The sequence below is a fragment of the Podarcis gaigeae genome (genome assembly GCF_964106915.1).
Source record: "Podarcis gaigeae genome assembly, chromosome: 16".
Taxonomy (NCBI): domain Eukaryota; kingdom Metazoa; phylum Chordata; class Lepidosauria; order Squamata; family Lacertidae; genus Podarcis; species Podarcis gaigeae.
This window is the reverse complement of record NC_139693.1, coordinates 27,509,869-27,527,379: the sequence shown is the minus strand read 5'-3', so window position 1 is coordinate 27,527,379 and position 17,511 is coordinate 27,509,869. Positions and strand designations below refer to the sequence as shown.

The 17,511-nt window shown below is 50.0% G+C and overlaps 3 protein-coding genes across 3 annotated transcripts in view; 2 read left to right on the top strand and 1 right to left on the bottom strand.

Moving 5' to 3' along the window:
* The first annotated feature begins 2,536 nt into the window (after window positions 1–2,536).
* Window positions 2,537–6,674, top strand: LOC310834197 (glutathione S-transferase theta-1-like). Its single transcript, XM_083717701.1, has 5 exons — window positions 2,537–2,920; window positions 4,385–4,472; window positions 5,173–5,323; window positions 6,119–6,295; window positions 6,448–6,674. The coding sequence occupies exons 1-5, from the start codon at window positions 2,809–2,811 to the stop codon at window positions 6,646–6,648; spliced, it is 729 nt and encodes a 242-aa protein (XP_083573827.1). The 5' UTR covers window positions 2,537–2,808; the 3' UTR covers window positions 6,649–6,674.
* A 2,626-nt stretch (window positions 6,675–9,300) lies between these two features.
* Window positions 9,301–11,469, bottom strand: LOC310834260 (D-dopachrome decarboxylase-like). The gene is made up of 3 exons (XM_083717810.1): window positions 10,915–11,469; window positions 10,635–10,810; window positions 9,301–9,627 (listed from the first exon to the last, which is right to left on the bottom strand). The coding sequence occupies exons 1-3, from the start codon at window positions 11,020–11,022 to the stop codon at window positions 9,555–9,557; spliced, it is 357 nt and encodes a 118-aa protein (XP_083573936.1). The 5' UTR covers window positions 11,023–11,469; the 3' UTR covers window positions 9,301–9,554.
* A 617-nt stretch (window positions 11,470–12,086) lies between these two features.
* CABIN1 (calcineurin binding protein 1) overlaps window positions 12,087–17,511 on the top strand; it is a 60,672-nt gene continuing 55,247 nt past the window's right edge. The window contains 8 exon segments of the mRNA XM_083716796.1: window positions 12,087–12,479; window positions 13,348–13,409; window positions 13,834–13,926; window positions 14,017–14,130; window positions 15,032–15,166; window positions 15,437–15,617; window positions 16,782–16,911; window positions 17,301–17,450. Coding sequence (XP_083572922.1) covers window positions 13,407–13,409; window positions 13,834–13,926; window positions 14,017–14,130; window positions 15,032–15,166; window positions 15,437–15,617; window positions 16,782–16,911; window positions 17,301–17,450 — 806 coding nt within the window. The 5' untranslated portion in view covers window positions 12,087–12,479; window positions 13,348–13,406.

Here is a 17,511-nt window from a genome sequence, read left to right as displayed (position 1 = left end):
TAAGTTGAGGGATGGTGTGAGTCTGCATGACCTACAGAGCTACAGGGCAGGCCCTATGTTGACCGTTTGCTTTGCTTGGTGCCCAGCACCCAGCACTTGACTTGAGCACGCAAACCTGCCCAAGGTGAGGCAGTCGACCAAGCTCTCTGGGGGAGCAATGACAGGTATCTCCCAAAGCACCAACTTCGGCGCGCATCGAGGCCTTTTCTCCGACGAAAGAAGAGCTCTGGGGATGCTGTTTGCAAGTGGAGTCAGAGCACAGGATCCCCAACCTGTGAAACTGCCTGTGCTAGCCAGCCTGGGATTGCCTGCTCTGACTGGCAGTGGCCCTCCCAGGCAGGGTGGGCCCTTCCCCAGTCCAGAGCTGGGCCCCACAGCCTCAAGGTCCCTCTCCATCCGCAACGGCAGCAAAAGGAAATAAATGTGGTAGGGGAGGAGAGGGGGCAAAGACAGTTTGAAAGGCCATAGGGCAGGGTGGGAGGGCCAGGAGGGGAGGTTGGAAATGGGGGCTGAAGACCCTAGTATTAAGCATCTGGGGCCAGATCTGCCAACACACACCTTGCCAGTCAGATTCTGCCCCCTTCCCCGAAGAACGGGAGGCCTTTGAGAGTCAGTTTTCTAGCCTGTAGCTGAGCACCCCTCATTCCCTCCAGGCTCATGGTGTAAGCCAGCATGGCAGGGAATGTACAGCAGGGTCCCTTTTTCGGAAGGGAGGGGAGCAGACTCCGAGGGTGCTGACTCTGGAGGCCCCAATTCAGGGGTCCTTGGGTACTGGGGCAGTATCCAGCACCTCTGCTGCTGGTTCAAGTGATCTTGCCAGGCCCTGGTTGGAGTTGGGTGCCCAAGCTGCTGTTCAAGGTGGAGAGGGGGGTCACAGAGGGGAGGGCTATTGATGGCTACTAGGCCCATAGCTGTCAACCTTCCCTTTTTTTGTGGGAAATTCCCTTATTCCAGCGCTGCTTCCCGCTGCTATTCTGGATTGTTAGATATCCCATAGACTGTCCCCGGGACAGTTGAGGCTGCTGATCCCTTATTTTCGAGGCTGCTGATCCCTTATTTTCAAAACTGAAAGTTGACAGCTATGACTAGGCCTGATGGCTATGCTTAGCATCCATGCTTGGAGGCAGCAAGGTGGCAGGTTCGATCCCTGTATCGGATCAAATCCTGCTTGGGGGTTTCACATTGAGGCCACATTGAGGACAGGATCATAGCTGTCAACTTTCAGATTTGAAAATAAGGGATCAGCAGCCTCACCTGTCCTGGGGACAGTCTCCGGGATATCTAACAATCCGGGATAGCAGCGGAAAGCAGTGGGAAACGGCACTGGAGTAAGGGAATTTTCCGCCAAAAAAAGAGATGATTGACAGCTATGGACAGGATGCTGAACTCTGATTGGTCATGAAGGCTCTTCTGGTCTTGTGACCAGGGCATGGCAGCACTTTCGCCCCCCATTCTGTGCCAGCCACCTATGGCAGTCAGAGCAAAGGGGCTTTGGGGACACCAGCCCACACTGGCTCACTTTGGAGACACAGAAGTCAACAGGTCTTCTATGGCAAGTCTTCCCACGTGAGAGCGTCATCGGCCAGCCGCACACTGCAGAGGTTGCTATCTCTTGGACATTATGTGAAGGAGCCGATGGGTTCTGTGTGGGAGGCGATGCTGTGGACGTGACAAAAATAGCCACCAACCGCTTTTCTCACCTCACAGTGTTGGCGGCGGCCATCTTGATCCCAGAGAAACAGGGAAAGAGAAGCGGGTGAAGGGGTGTCTTTGCAGTCACAGAGGTCTAAAAGCCAGGCAAGCGTGTTGAGTTTTACATGGAAGAAATATGTCACCCGCTCCTCCTGGTAGATTCTGCAAATAAAACAGTTTTTTTTTTAATCAAGAAGGAATGGAAGGAGCGGACAAGTAGAAATGGCCCCAGGGAGCTCATAGGCCACATTTCTGAGGCTATTTCTCATTTTTCTGCATGATTCTGACAGAGGAGAGTCCCGCTTTTGGAAATAATAATAATAATAATAATAATAATAATAATAATAATAATAGTAATGTGATTTTATTGTTTATATGCCACCAATCTCTGGACAGCTTCCAACAAATTAAACATAGTAAAACAGCAAACATGGGCTTCCCTTCTAAAATTCAGATAGTTAATTCCTTGACACCTGACGGGAGGGCATTCCACAGGGCAGGCATATTTACCAAGAAGCCTTGCTTCCCCTTTCCTGCCCAGGTGACATTCACCAAACCTTTTCATACCTGGGACCCACCTTTAACCTAAACATGTGTTTAGGGACCCAGTTCTTTCTTTTTTACTGCAATATAAAGGCCATTACTTAACATTTATTCATTTTTCAACACCAGTTTGTGCCACTGCTGTGACCCACTTTCCCTTAGGGCCCTAGTCTGCTGGCTGAAGGCCAGTCCTTTAAAAACAGGACCTGAGTCCTGGCACCTGCCAAGTTTCCTTCACCAATGCCTACCCCCCACCCCTGGGGCAGAAAAGAGGGATCCAGCACCTAAATGCCCTTCTCTCTGCCCCCCCCCCCTGCCGCCCCACAAAGCAGAACCAATAGCAGACTGGAGCCAGGCCAAAGAGTGGCCCACCTGAGCCCAGGTAGCAGAACACCTGGGCCTCTCGTGATTGGCTGGCTATGCCTTCCCTAGAACAGGTTGTTTACTCCGCAGGCCAATTGGAGGCTTAGGAAGATGTTTCTGTTGGGGGTGGGGCTTGAGGGTCCCTCAGACACAGCTGGAATCTCCCTTAAGTCGCCCGGCCGGCCCACCCACCACTAACATAACCTCACCATGGTGCTAGAACTCTACCTAGATATGCTCTCCCAGCCCTGCCGGGCGGTCTACATCTTCGCCAAGAAAAACAACATCGCTTTCATGATGAAGAACATTGAGATGCTTAAAGGTAACTGGGATTTTTGGGGAGGGGGATTCCTAGTGTCCCTCCCACTTTTTCCTCCCCCAACCGTGACCCGGTAACACCCTTCCCCAAAAGGTTTTTCTGGAACTTCGCCTTTCCCCTGACCTTTCTAGACCCACCTTGTAATAATAATAATAATAATAATAATAATAATAATAATAATAAAAAAAAAATATTATATTTATACCCCGCCCATCTGGCTGGGTTTCCCCAGCCACTCTGGGTGGCTTCCAGCAGAACACTAAAATAACCTATTAAACATTAAAAGCTTCCCTAAACAGGGCTGCCATCAGATGTCTTCTAAAAGTCTGGTGCAGTGGTACCTCGGGTTACAGCCGCTTCAGGTTACAGACTCCACTAACGCAGAAATAGTACCACGGGTTAAGAACTTTGCTTCAGGATGAGAACAGAAATTGGGCGGCGGTGGCAGCGCGGGAGGCCCCATTAGCTCAAGTGGTGCCTCAGGTTAAGAACAGTTTCAGGTTAAGAACAGACCTCCAGAACAAATTAAGTTCTTAACCTGAGGTACCACTGTAGTTGTTTTTCTGTTTGACATCTGGTGGGAGGGCGTTCCACAGGGTGGGTGCCACTGCTGAGAAAGCCCTTTGCCTGGTTCCCTGCAACTTCGCTTCTCGCACACGCACTCAAAATCACAAGGGACACAATTGGTCTCTTCTATAGGCCGCCCCTATGGAGGAGGCAAAAGCTCATGCTCTGCCACGATAAATAATGGAACCTTCCTGTGCAGAAGAAGTCTACCTTAGAGCCATTGGTTGCTAGGAGGAAACAGCAGAGGGGGTGGGTGGGCTGTCTTCATGACCTGCTTATGAGCTTCCCAAAGGGATGGAAAGAGGTGGGGATGGGGGTCCCATCCAGCAGGAGACTTTTTTTTTTGCTATTTCTTATATTTCCCCACTCAACCCTCCTGAGTGCAAAGCTTTGTCAAATTTTGTGAGGGGTTGTGATAGTCTCCGGTTAAGCCCTCAGCCACAGTGGGTGTCCCCTGGCTTCAGGCACCAAAGTGCTCCTTTTGAACATAACCCATCAGGCCAGGTAACAGAGTTAATCAGCCAAAAGATGTAAGACTGGAGAGGAGGAGGAGGAGGAGGAGGAAGAAGAAGAAAAGTGCAACATCCTTGGCAAATTGACAGAAGCACTGCTCTTGTAAAGTAGGAGAATCTTTCTCCACCAGCTGGCCACAAGTCTCCCCCTCTCCCAGGGAACTTGGAACCTGAACTGTGTCACCAACTGCCAACAAATCCATTCCCATAGTGGAAGCTGCTCTGCGGCTCAAACACCTCCATGGATCTCCCACTAGATGCTGTTATCTGCATGGATTTTAATTGTACACAGCTTTGGAAGCCAAACTCCATTGGGGGGGGGGAGAGGGTGCAGATTTCTGTGGGGCCTCATTGAGTAATGTTTATGCTTCTGTTTTATCCCTTTCAGGACAACAGTTTAGTGAAGATTTTAACAAGGTGAACATCTTAAGGAAAGTACCAGTTCTGAAAGATGGAGACTTTACTTTAGAAGAAAGGTGAGAGCTCAGCTTGCCACCCACCTTGCTGGGTTTCCCAAGACACTCTGGGCAGCTTACTTACAGCATATAGAAAAACACAACCAAACATCAAATGTTAAAAAAAAAAAATATCCTATACAAGCAGCAAACCATTCAATAAATCAATAGAAACCAATAATAATAATAATAAACAGTTTATAGTTATGCCCAAATTAAAATAACCGCCAACCCCAACTAAACATTTAACCAACACCAACCCGACAAAAACAAAACAGATACAGTGGTACCTCTGGTTACGAACGGAATCCATTCCGGAAACCGCTCATAAGGCACGCTTTCACTAATGGGGCCTCCCACTGTGCGCACGCCTCTGGTGTGTGATTTCCGCTCGCATCCTGGGGCTAAGTTCACAACTAGGAGCAGCTACTTCCGGGTTTGCGGAACTCATATGCTGGAGCGTGTGGAACCAGAGGCGTTCACAACAAGAAGTATCACTGTAGATAGATAGATAGATAGATAGATAGATAGATAGATAGATAGATAGGAAAATGAATACAGTAAAAGAATTTGGACCACCTGCTTGCTTCTTCCTCTTCTCTCCCTCCCCCCCCCCAATCTCTGTGGGGCAATTTACACCTACTTGGCTAAGGTTATTACCTTAGGAAAGGTGCCCCTGGCAAGGATGCCCCTTCTCCAACTCTGCCTTTTGGCCCCACAGCACCGCCATCCTCCTCTACCTGACCCGGAAGTACAACACACCCAGCCACTGGTACCCGCCAGACATGAAGAAGCGGGGCCGCGTCGATGAGTTCCTGGCCTGGCAGCAAAGTACCATTCATGTCAGCTGCTCCAAGATCTTCTGGCTCAAGGTGAGGTTGTGGCTCGGTCCCTCTGCAAGGCTTGGCTGGTCCCGAACTCCATGGAGTTTGGCACCCAGTGCAGTGTCTCTTGTTTATTTGATTGATTTTATATACCATCCTATACCTGCAGCTCTCAGGGCAGTCTACAAATTTTGTGACACCAACAAACATCTAAGGGGCAAGACCCAACTGCTCAAACTGTAGGAGAGCGCCTGGTTGGGCTGTGAACGAGTCTGACATTTGCCTGACCAAACGAACCCATTTTGGAGGGCAGATATGCCCCCGTGACAGTATGCTGTTGGGGCCTCGTAATGTGAAGTAAAGGACATAAGGCAGGAGTTGGTAATGCAGGTGAACTGTGCACAAGCAAGCTGCCAGCTAGCTCTGTTGAGGCTCTTTTTATTGGCACAATATGCAAAACCAGGCAGATACCTTTTGGACTGTGACCTTTACACATCTTCCAATCCCAAGATTGAGGGGTGGTACAAGGTTATTTTGGCACCTGTTTCCACCGCGTCACTTTCCCCTTGCACAATGTATGACGAAGGAGACAAAGGTCACAGACAGGGCACGGCAGACCACTAAGAGTGCAAAAGGGTAGATAGAGGGCAAGATGTTCAGACAGATGTGGGTTTGTCGGGGGGGGGGAGTGTGCTCTGCACCCCAAGGTCACGCGTGCAGGAGGTGTGCTTCACACCCAGCGATCATTCCTACAGTAGTGTTATTCTCTTGTGGTTTGTCCCCACCCCCACCATGGCTCCATTTCTGGATTTTGACCTTTGGTGCCTTTTCCTTGTGGGGCAGGTAGTGATCCCCATGTTCATAAATCAGCAACTGCCTCCTGAGAAGCTCCACGATGTCACAGAGGACCTAACCACCAACCTGCAGAAGCTGGAGGATAAGTTCCTGAGGGACCAACCCTTCCTCATTGGTACCGAGATCTCCCTGGCGGACCTGGTGGCCATTGTGGAGCTCATGCAGGTCAGTCCTGGGGAAATCAAAGGAAAAGGAGTCTTCCCTCTCCTGCTCAAGGGCTTCCTTGAAAGGGGACCTGCCTGGAGGTCTTTGGGGTGGAGATCAGGAGGAACAGTGGAGGCCTGATGACTGTATGTGCCCCCTCTCTCCCTCTCCAGTGCATGGGAGCCGGTTGGGAAACCTTCGAGGGCCGACCCAAGCTTCAGGAGTGGCGCAAAAGGGTTGAGGTGTTCCTGGGCAAGGAGCTGTTTGCGGAAGCGCACGCACGGATCCTGAACAATCAAGAGATGAGGAACATGACCATTGACCCATCACTCAAAGTCCAGCTGAAGCCCTTTCTCTTGAAGATGATGAAATAAAATGGGCACTACAAGCTCCTCCCTCCGCTCTGGTATTTCTCAATTCCTGGGTTTTTCCGCTTTGCCCTGTCAGGGAGGGGGGTCCACGTTTTCTGCCACGGGGTGACTGGTTGTTATGCAGATGCGAAAGAACTCACTGACACCTTTTTCAAATTAAATGTAGAAAAAAATAACCTGAAATGCTGCAAAAAAATAATAATCCTAGAATAATAAATCAAGCAATTTTGCAAGCAGTGAATTCAAAGTACAGTGGTACCTCTGGTTACGTACTTAATTCGTTACGGAGGTCCGTTCTTAACCTGAAACTGTTCTTAACCTGAAGCACCACTTTAGCTAATGGGGCCTCCCGCTGCTGCGCGATTTCTGTTCTCATCCTGAAGCAAAGTTCTTAACATGAGGTACTGTTTCTGGGTTAGTGGAGTCTGTAACCTGAAGCGTGTGTAACCTGAAGCGTATGTAACCCGAGGTACCACTGTACAAATTGTGGAATTTGGGGAGATTTTGATGAGGGCAAGGAATGAAAGAGGCCTCAGTGATCTCATTATGCTTTCAGGGGACATAGCTTGAAATGCGGGACATCAGACGGAAAACAACCACAAACAGTGTTGGTTCTATGCTACAAAGAGGAAGATCCATCACGTCACAATTGTAGAGTTTGCAGAAAGGCTTTCATAACTGCCTGCAAATATTTGGCTCTTTCTTGGCTGGGTACCATTGTGAGCATCTGTTAGATAGGGAGGGAGGGGAGCAGGAATGTGAGACGAGGGTGTGGCAGATTGGTATGGGCTGGGCCCAGGTACAGGGCACCTTTGCCAAGTCTCCTGGGCTCAGTGCTTCTCACTGTAGCGTTGAGGGCTTTTTTTTTTCTTCTTTTACCTAAAGCACCCTCTCCATAAGCACTGAGGCATGTGTCTGGCTCATCCTCATTTTAAAGGGGGACTGAAGCCAACATAAAGTGACCACCTTGGATAAAATGATCCCCATGTAAGTCCCCGATGGAGTTTGCCCTTTTCTTTTGTCAATGCTGTTTCAAACAGAAAACCAAAAAGGGAGGGGGGGGGAGACTGCTTTTTGGTTCCTGGTACCTGGCTGATACCTGGAAATTTGCTCAACGGCAACTAATGTTTCAAGATGACCCCTTTGGGGAAGGAGTGTGGATTGGCAGGCCAAGTCCCTGCCCCTCTCAGATCTGCTAGTTGTCCCCAGAGTCATTTCCCACCCATCTATCTCTACCTGTGTGAAGCAGTTCAAAGAACGAACGAGGGGCTCTTTGCCAGCACATGTAGACCCCTAGAGCTGTGGGTCCCTTTCCCTGCTTCCTGATCTATCAACAGAAGAGCCACAGCTCAGTGGTAGGGCGGCTGCTTTGCATGCAGAAGGTGCAGTTTCGGTCCCCCAATGGGATCTCCAGGTAGGGCAGGGAATGTTCCCTAGAGAGCCACGGCTGCCAGTCAGTGCGGACAATACTGAGCTACATGGTCATGCTTTGTATGTTCCATCCCACATGTTCAAAACCTTGCTCTGAAGTGCAGAATCACACCCTCCAGCCAGTGGTGGACTTTGGGCTTTAACATTTCAGCCGTGTGCAATGCCAAAATTCAGCTCAGCACCCAATGCAGGCAAACCGGTCGCACTCACCTAAATCTGCCTCTGTTCCAGCTATGGGAACATAAAACTCTACCAGCAACTCCTGTCAGTGACATTGGAAGAGCCTGCCGTGCTTTGCAGGGCTCAGCCAGGGGCTCTTTGGGTCAGGAGTCTGCAACACTTCCAGCTGCCCCCTTTTTCAGGAAGCTGTTGCATTTTGGGTCTTTCTACAGATTCCTGCAGTAGGTGAGGTGGTTTTCGAGGATGGTTAAAAGGTGTGTTCTCCCAGCTACATTCAGGCTTTTTTCTTTTTAAACCTTGGTAAAGCAGCCAAAGGGACACAGGTGGCGCTGTGGGTTAAACCACAGAGCCTAGGACTTGCCGATCAGAAGGTCGGTGGTTCAAATCCCCGCGACGAGGTGAGCTCCCCTTGCTCGGTCCCTGCTCCTGCCAACCTAGCAGTTCAAAAGCACGTCAAAGGGAAAGTAGATCAAGTAGACCTTTCCGACAGGAAGGTAAACGGCGTTTCCGTGCGCTGCTCTGGTTCGCCAGAAGCAGCTTAGTCATGCTGGCCACATGACCCGGAAGCTGTACACCAGCACCCTTGGCCAATAAAGCGAGATGAGCACCGCAACCCCAGAGTTGGCTACGACTGGACCTAATGGTCAGGGGTTCCTTGACCTTTTTAAAGCAGCCAAACACTTTGCGGGGATGGGGGATTAGTGCATAATGCTATGCACAAGAGAGACCTTGGCCAGCTCTACCAAGTGGACAGTTTACTTTTTAGAGAATAGGTAAGCAGTAAAAGGGTGAGCATAAAAATGACCTTGAGGTTTCATTGCCCTTCTGGAAGGTGAGGGGAGGAAAACATGGATCAAGAGGCAAAGCTGCAGCAACTGTTTTGGCTTCTCTCCAATTATGATTCCTGCCTCTGGCACCTACCTGCCAGCAAAGTGCTTTACGACCCTTCTGACCCTCTTGATAATAACTCAGGGGCTTTGGCCTTATATTCCCTGCAGTCATAGCTGAGCAGAAGGCTGAGTCTCATCTTCAAGAAACAAGCACTGGAAGGGAACACATGTGTTTTTTAATTGTTCATGGGATGTGATTCGATGGCTTTTCGAGAAAACAAAGACACATAAAAGAGAACTCCCACTACGGCAGAGAGAGCTCAGGCAAAATGAAGGGTGGTGGGACAGCAAAAAACCTTTTTGAGAAGTGGGTCTGAAGAGAAAATGATTAACTCCCCTTCCCCCAAGAGAGGGGTCCCAGGAGCTGGTGGGAATGTTGGCACTGGTCTTCGGGGGTCTTTGGCCAACTCACAAGAAAGTCATGACCGTCCCATTCTTGCCAATCTGCCAAGGTTCCAGTGGGTAAAATCGGATGTTGATCCTGTGGGGGTGGGAGAAGATATGGAAAGTCATGGCAGGCGGTGAAGAAAGGCACCCAAGGTTGTGTACGGCAGTGGCAGCCCCTGCCACAGAAAGTGTCATCCAATCCTTTCCCTGCCTTGTACTCTGCACCCTTTGCCCAGGAAGAAGGCTGGGGCTGGTTTTCTTCCTGAATGCTTGGGGAGCAGCGGGTGCCAACTTGAAGAAAATGTGGGGAGGGGGGCAGTTAAGCCCTGCATAATCACATGGTGTGGTGAACACACCCCATTTGAATGGCAATGCCGATCCACTGGGGGGGCAGCCCCTTAATAATTATTATTATTATTATTATTATTATTATTATTATTTATACCCCACCCATCTGGCTGGGCTTCCCCAGCCACTCTGGGCGGCTTCCAACAATATATTAAAATATAGTAACACATCAAACATTAAAAGCTTCCCTAAAGAGAGCTGCCTTCAGATGTCTTCTAAAAGTTTGGTAGTTGTTCTCTTTGACATCTGGTGGGAGGGCATTCCACAGAGCGTGTGCCACTACCGAGAAGGCCCTCTGCCTGTTTCCCTCAAATATTTTATTGGGGGGCGCAAACCTATTCCATGGGTATAGCCAGGATTTTTTTTGGGGGGGGGGGAGAACTCTGTTAGGGAAACAGAACCGATATGATTGATCCGTTAGTTAAGTATTCCCATTGTTTTACTTGATCTGGGGGGGGGCTGCCCCCCCGGGCTACGCCCATGGACCGCTTGGCCCCTAGGAGTTTGCTCCTACGGAGGAGGAGGCAATCACAGAGTGTCAAAAGGTGCTGTGGCGGGGTTGGGAGCAGCTTCTTCTAGCCGGCTATAACCTTCCTCCCGCGATAGAGGAAAGGCGGAGGAGGGAGGAGAAGTGGGCGCGCTCTGGAAGCTGGAGGTCACCCAAGGAGAGCACGTTGGCGGCGCTCGGGATTGCCAGGAGCTCCCTCGCCTTCCAGGCCTCGATTCACCCTCCCTCCCTCGGTCGAGACTCGCCTGTCGGGGCCGAGGCCCAGCTCCTTGGTGAGGAAGTCGAAGAGGCGGGCGCTGTGGCCCTTGTTCTGCTCGGCGGTGCCCACCACGCCGATGGAGGAGACGACCAGCTGGGCGCATGGAGCCGCAGACCCTGACAGCACCATCGCCGCGTCGCTGCGCACCGTCACGTTCACCCGCTGAGACCCAGAGGAAGGGGAAAAGACAGTGAGTTTCTGCCGGGCCTGCAGGACCCGGGATCCCGATCCCTGCTACCCCGGGGTAGCCGGCAGCGCTCCCTCACCTCCTGGGGCTTGTCCAGGATGGTGACCACGGCAGCGCACAGCTTGGCCGGCAGATCGCGGGGCAGCTGCGCCGCCGGGAGGCTCGTCTCCAGCTCCACGAAAGGCATCGCGGCTCAAGAGAGGCAGCGATGCGGGTACCGGGTCCCTTTGCGCGGCCGCCGCTGCCTCCTCCTCCTCCGGACTTCGGCATTGGCTACGCGGGGAGACTCGCCCCCTCCGGACCGGCCCCCTTCGGGGCGGGGTCGCAGTTCTCGGCGCTGGGAGGAGCCCAGCGGCTGCGGGACACGGCGGGCAGAGCCCCGTTTTCTCCTCCCCTCCCCGAAGACGGTTTCCTTAAGGGCTTGCAGGCAGCAACCCATCGGCGAGCCACGGATGCTGCCAGTCCGTGCAGGCAGCACGGAGCCCGAGGAGCCCCGGAGTAGGATTCCCGTGCTCCGATCCGCCCTTGGCCTCAGCAGAGCGCAGATCCGAGGCGGGAGAAGGCGCGGCCGCGGTTCCTCGCTGGGATCTGGCGCTTCTCGGGCAGGGAAGCAGCAGCAGCAGACGGGCCTTGCTCCGGCTAGGCGGCGGAGATAATTAATAATAATAATAATAATAATAATAATAATAATGAATTTTATTTATACCCGGCCAAAGCCAGGCTCAGGGTGGCTAACACCAGTAAAATTACAATAAAAACATAATGGGGGGGGAACCCCAATTTAAAATACAGGTTAAAATGCAATTTAAAATGCAGCCTCATTTTAAAAGTAGCTTTGCACGGCTTGGAGAACAGCTGCAAACGGAGCAGCGCCCCAAACCTCCTTTGGGGGTTCAATAATGCAGGGATATGCAGGTGTCCCATACGGGGATCGAACCTGCAACGAGCCCCTTTCTGGAAATGCACAAGGGGTAGCCATCACGCAGCATCTCCAAGGAGGGCTGGCAATATCTCCTTCCCGAGACCCTCCGCTGCCACGAGCCTCGTCGTCTCACGGCGGAACAGCCCCTCTCATTTTTTTATTGGGTTTAGGGCGGCCTTTTTGGCGGGAAAACACACAGCGCAGCCTCGGTGGGAACCACGCCCTCTTTTCGCCACCCTCCCCTCGAGGCCACCCCCACCTTCCCCACCCCCACCCCCACACAGCATCCCGCTTCCTTATTGGGCGGCCGCCGCGGACCAATAAGGAGCCGCTTTGCTTGCGGCGGCGGCGGCTTCTCCCGGCTCTGCTCGGCGCCCCTGACAGGCGGGAGTCCAGCCGGTACAGCCTGCGCTGACGTGACGCGTCCGGCCCGCCTCACCTGCTGGGTTTCCGCCTGGGCTCGAGCTCGCGTGGGCGGCACCGGTGGGCGGCAATAGGGGCCCTTCTTCCGTCCCTCAGGTGCTGAGGCGCCCCGCCTGGCTGTCAGTCAGGCCTCGCACCCGCCCCGGAAGTGGGGTGCGGGGTGCGCTGGAGCAAGGTGGCAGACACCGCCAGGGCGTTGTGTCAGCCGAAGGCTCAGTAAGCCTTCGCCTTCTCCCGCTTCCTGTCTTAAAAGGCCATGGAGCGCCCCTTCCCCTCCCCTTCCCGTCAATATTTCATTGGTAAGCTTCTCAGCGGCAGAGCACTTGGCTTTGCAGTGCTCAGCACCTCGAGCCTGCAGGTGCTGGGGCCCAGCCTTCTCTGCAAGCCTGGACAGCTGTTGCCAGTCAGAGCAGCCAGCAGATGGGCAAAGAGGCTGGTATCTTTCTCGGTTCCGCCAGTGCTGCTGCCCTGCCTCTTGAACTCTGGTTCTGCTGCAAAGGCCTGCTGGCCTGACCCACGCTCTGCAGCCCCGGGCAGCATGGACAAAAGACTTGCAGGCAGAAGGGACTGGCACTCAGGTCTTTGGTATCCCTAGTTGGGGGTGGGAGAGACTCCCTGCTTCAAATCCTGGAGAGCAGCTGCCCTGTCAGTGCTGTGCTGGGTGGACATGGTTCTCTCATTTGCTGTAACGGGACAACCTCTGTTGTCTTCTTGTTTGCTTGGGTGACTTTATAGTGATGGTGGTAGATAAAAGCATTGGTTTTGTGCCTTTTGTTTTGTTCATATACGTATGGCACCTAAAGGATTGTGCTTCCTCTGCGTAAGTGGACACTCTTCCTAAATCGATTTTTGAGATGGGAAGGGAGCTCAGTTTGTTTTAGGAGTATCTGTAGATGCACCAGCTTGGTGCCATGTCTTCTGGCTTCACAAGCTCGCTCTGGGTTTCCACATTTCGTTTACTTCCCATAACAGGAGCTTTAGAAATCTCTTGCATATCTCAACTAAAAGACATCTATCAGTTTGGGATGTCTCAGGGTTTCTTTTAAATCCAACTGGAAATAATATTTAAGTGTTTCAGCGAGCATTTGCCCTTCTGTGGCAATGTGCTCTGTGGCAGGGCAGACGATTCTAGTTTGATCAATAAATTATGTGGGTTTTGCTCCCTAGATTCATCAGTGAACTGAACCAACAGAGGTGGCGAATGGCAACACTGAGTCTCTTCAAAGATGGTAAAGTAGCCATTGACTCCTTTATTTAGAAAAAATTGTGGCAGCAGGTCTCAGTGAAGCTGGATACTCTTCCCCATAGATACTTCTGGCTTGCTCATCTATTTGTGTGGGAACTCCGCTTCTCTTTCCCCTTTGTATTCTAATCTGGTGTTGGTGCATGCTTTTAGAATGTTACTTCTACGTTAACTCTTCATAGAGAAGTTAGTAACTGTAATCCAAATGGCTTCACTATTCCTTGGCAAGATGGCTGTATCTTCCCTCTGGCTCTCTTCCTTCAACAATGGTTACTGATGTCCCATATTTTGCCCCTGCTATTTGTTAATGGGTGTTTTGAGGGAAAAACTGCTGAAATCAGAGTCAGAGACCACCAATTGCAATGGATTTATCAGCAGCACACACTACTGCTTTTTTGTCCCACTTCTAGATCAGGATTGCAGCATTGAATGCCAGTTCCACTGTTGAAGATGACCATGAAGGGACTTTTAAAAGCCACAAAACACAGACAAAGGAGGCACAAGTAAGCAAAGTTCTGCTGTTAACCCTGAGCTGGTGTTTTCTTCTGCTCTGAGCAAAGTCGGTTAATTAGAATGTCAATTTTGATCTCTAGGAAGCAGAAGCATTTGCCTTGTATCATAAAGCTTTGGACCTTCAGAAACATGACCTCTTCGAAGAATCTGCCAAAGCTTACCATGAACTGCTTGAAACTCGCCTCCTGCGAGAGGTCAGTGAAATGGGATCAGTAGGCTTTCCTCCTACTAGGTGGTGTGGGGTGTGTGGTCTGCTCTCTCTGCTACAAGCACTCCCAGGCTCAACCATGAGAAGGTCTCTTGTTGAGCTGAGGCTCGGGGAGTTTGATGGCCCCAAGTTTGGCAGGTTGTGAGCCACCAATAACATACCAGTGGGAGGAAGCTCTTCAGTGGGGGCAAATGTCAGAGTATCTCTTTGTGAAATACACGCTGAATCATGTCCAGCATTTTTAAGCTCAGTGGGCATCAGGATTATTCAATAACCTGATGAGCACTTGAATGCTCATCATAGGTCAGTAGTGCGATGATCCATTCTTCCAAACCTTCATTTTTGTAAGAATTTAGACTTTAGATGCTGTTTCACTAAAAAGCTGCTTGTTTTCAACAATCTCCACTGATTGTTGGGGGCTCTCCAGGGTATTTTCCTGTTAGCTGCTACCTGAGATCCCTGTTTCACTGAAGATGGTGCCTTGCGGCGTCCGCGTGCAGAGCATCTGCTCTTCCACATGACCCTTCTCCCTGTGTCTGAACCTGGAAGGATTGTCACTTGCCCAGTCAGGAGCTTTGAGTGGTTGGAGAATAGATGTCCATTTCTAGAGGTGGTTAAGCAGCTCGCTGGGCCTTCAACCCTCAGGAGTTTCTTATTAAGCAGAGAGAGAGAGAGAGAGAGGGCAACCCCCCCCCCCCGGTATTTGTTGTAGTGGGTCTGTGGGCTATTTGATACTGATTGTATTTTACAACAGTGTCTGCTTTGCTTTTTGAAGTCCCTCGGGTGCTCTGGAATGCTGCTTGCTGGCACCTGGCGGGTTTGTAACCATTCTGTGTTATTAATGAAGGTTTGTATCTCAAACTGCGTCTCTCGTCTACAATTTTCAGGCAATTCCATCTGGTGATGAGAGGGAGGGCTTAAAGCACCCGGGCTTGATGCTAAAGTATTCAACTTACAAAAACTTAGCTCAGCTCGCAGCACAGCGTGATGACTTTGAGACGGCCATGGAGTTCTACTTGGAGGTACAGGCATCTCTCCTTCGCACTCACCAGGGCCAGAGTTTCTGCCTCACATGCATTTAATGCTGCAGCAGAGAGGATCCTGGGGCGCTAAGCCGCAACACTCAGCCATGAGGAAGGCCGAGGCTTGGTGGGCCGGATCCAGGTTTCACCACTCTTACACTAGAGCCTTCGAGCCCCAAACTGTTAGTGCAACTTCCAGGTTCCATTGTGGGTACAATGTACACTTGTGTGCGTATGTAAAAGTGTATTGTTATATACTGTGTTATCCAGGCTGTAATGCTAGACTCGACAGATGTCAACCTGTGGTATAAGATTGGGCATGTGGCACTCAGACTGATGCGCCTGCCTCTGGCACGCCATGCCTTTGAAGAAGGACTCACCTGTAATCCAGACCACTGGCCTTGTTTAGATAACCTTATTACAGTTCTCTACACACTCAGTGACTACACAAGTAAGTTGTATTCATTTTGTTTTATTTTTCCAAATAAAGCTCATTACATCTATTGGTACAGGCAGCTGCTGGAGTTGCTGTTTTTATTGCTTGGGTTGGTGTTGCTCACTTTTGGGGTGTTGGGAGGGTGAAAATAGCCTGATAGCAAACTCTGTTGTTTTTTGATAAGCTGTTGGTAGTTTAGTTATTTCCTATTGAGGGCTAGAGGGTGGATATTGTTCATTACTGTTTACCTGTATATTTTTAAAAATATATATAATCTCTATTTTAAAAAAAGACTATACAGTAAATCAGTTTACAAATCAAAACATGCATTATATAAAAAGATGTGAACACAAGATCAAACAAGAGTTCTTAAAATAATAATTGGACAATAACAGTGTTAACATAGCAAGCCAAAAGAATAACCAGTAAGGGAAAATGATTCCCTGCATGTGGTGATAAAGGGAATGGCATCAACACCATAAGGTGAGAAGCCCTCTAAAAAGCCCTTCTTTAACTAAAAACACAAAGTGCCGGGGTCTGGCAGCTCTCAGTTCCTAGGGTGGCCCTACAAAAATTGTGTTTGGCTTACTGAACAAGGTTAGCTGGGAGCAAAACAAACCACAATCCTTGGTTCGGCCCTAACTCTTAAGCCAGGGGCCATGGTTTCTCTCTTCCATGTCTCAGTGTGGTGGGGCAAAGTGGGCATGATTGACTTGTGTTCTCAGTAAGCCATTATTTATGGCTTGCTCTGTGTAACAGAAATGTTTAGTATTGATTTGACGTGTCTGAACATACATTTTTTACATCTTAAGGAAAAAATAATTTTCAAATTAAAACTTGGCAGTGTGTTTGAATATAAACTAAGTCACCGTACTCAGTGTGCTTTGCTGTTTTATGTGCCCCCCCCCAATCAAATATTTTTAGTTCAACACTTTGGGCTACTGGAAAAACCTTTGAGGTATTTATACAGCATGTGAAATGCAATGATATATTCCTTAGTTCTGTTTACAGAATGCAAGTCAGACATGCCAAATTGGATCTTAGCATACCCCTCCTGCTCCAGGAAGACCACATCACTGTATACTATCAGAGTGCTCCTTTGGGATGCACGTGACTTTCCGATATGGAAAAAGAGAGTTTAGGATGAATTTAATATGTGGCTTTTGTTCCTCCCCTCAGCCTGCTTGTATTTCATCTGCAAAGCTCTGGAGAGGGATTGCCTGTACAGCAAAGGGCTGGTCATCAAGGAGAAGATCTTTGAGGAGCAACCATGCCTCAGGAAGGACTCCTTGAGGATGTTCCTCAAAGGGTGAGTTTCTTCCAAAATTGAAGGTAAAGAATGTTGATGCTCCTGTCTTGCATCAGAAGGAATTGTGGCAGAAGCTTTCATTTCAAAGTGAGGACATGCGGCCTCTTTGCCAGTTCCGAGAGGTTTGTTCTGTCCCCTGTTTGTGACCTGAAGCTGCTTCTCCCATATTGGAAAGGCAGAGATTGCCACAACGAACCCACCGTTTTGTAGGCATCATGCTGTTGACATGCAGCTTCCAGAGTTGCTGTTGAATGGGTGTCCAAGTAATTAAGCTGTTTTACTTTCGGCAGGGTAATGTAAACTTAGCTAAATTTAAAGGAATTTGCCTGGCTGTGAAATGACACGGAATCATCTAAACAGCTGCTTTGCTGCTTCTTTTGTTTTTCCAGTGACTTGTCAGTCCACAATGTCAACGTGAGTCCGTCTGAGACTAGAACAATCATCGAGGAAGCTCTGGAGTTGCGCAGGAAGAGGCAGGCACTCTTGGTGCGAAAAAGGGAGCCAGACCTGAAGCTTGTCCAGCCCATCCCCCTTTTCACGTAGGTCTAAACTGGGTGTAAACTTACTCTGATAACTGTAGAGTGAACTTAAAGCAATGTT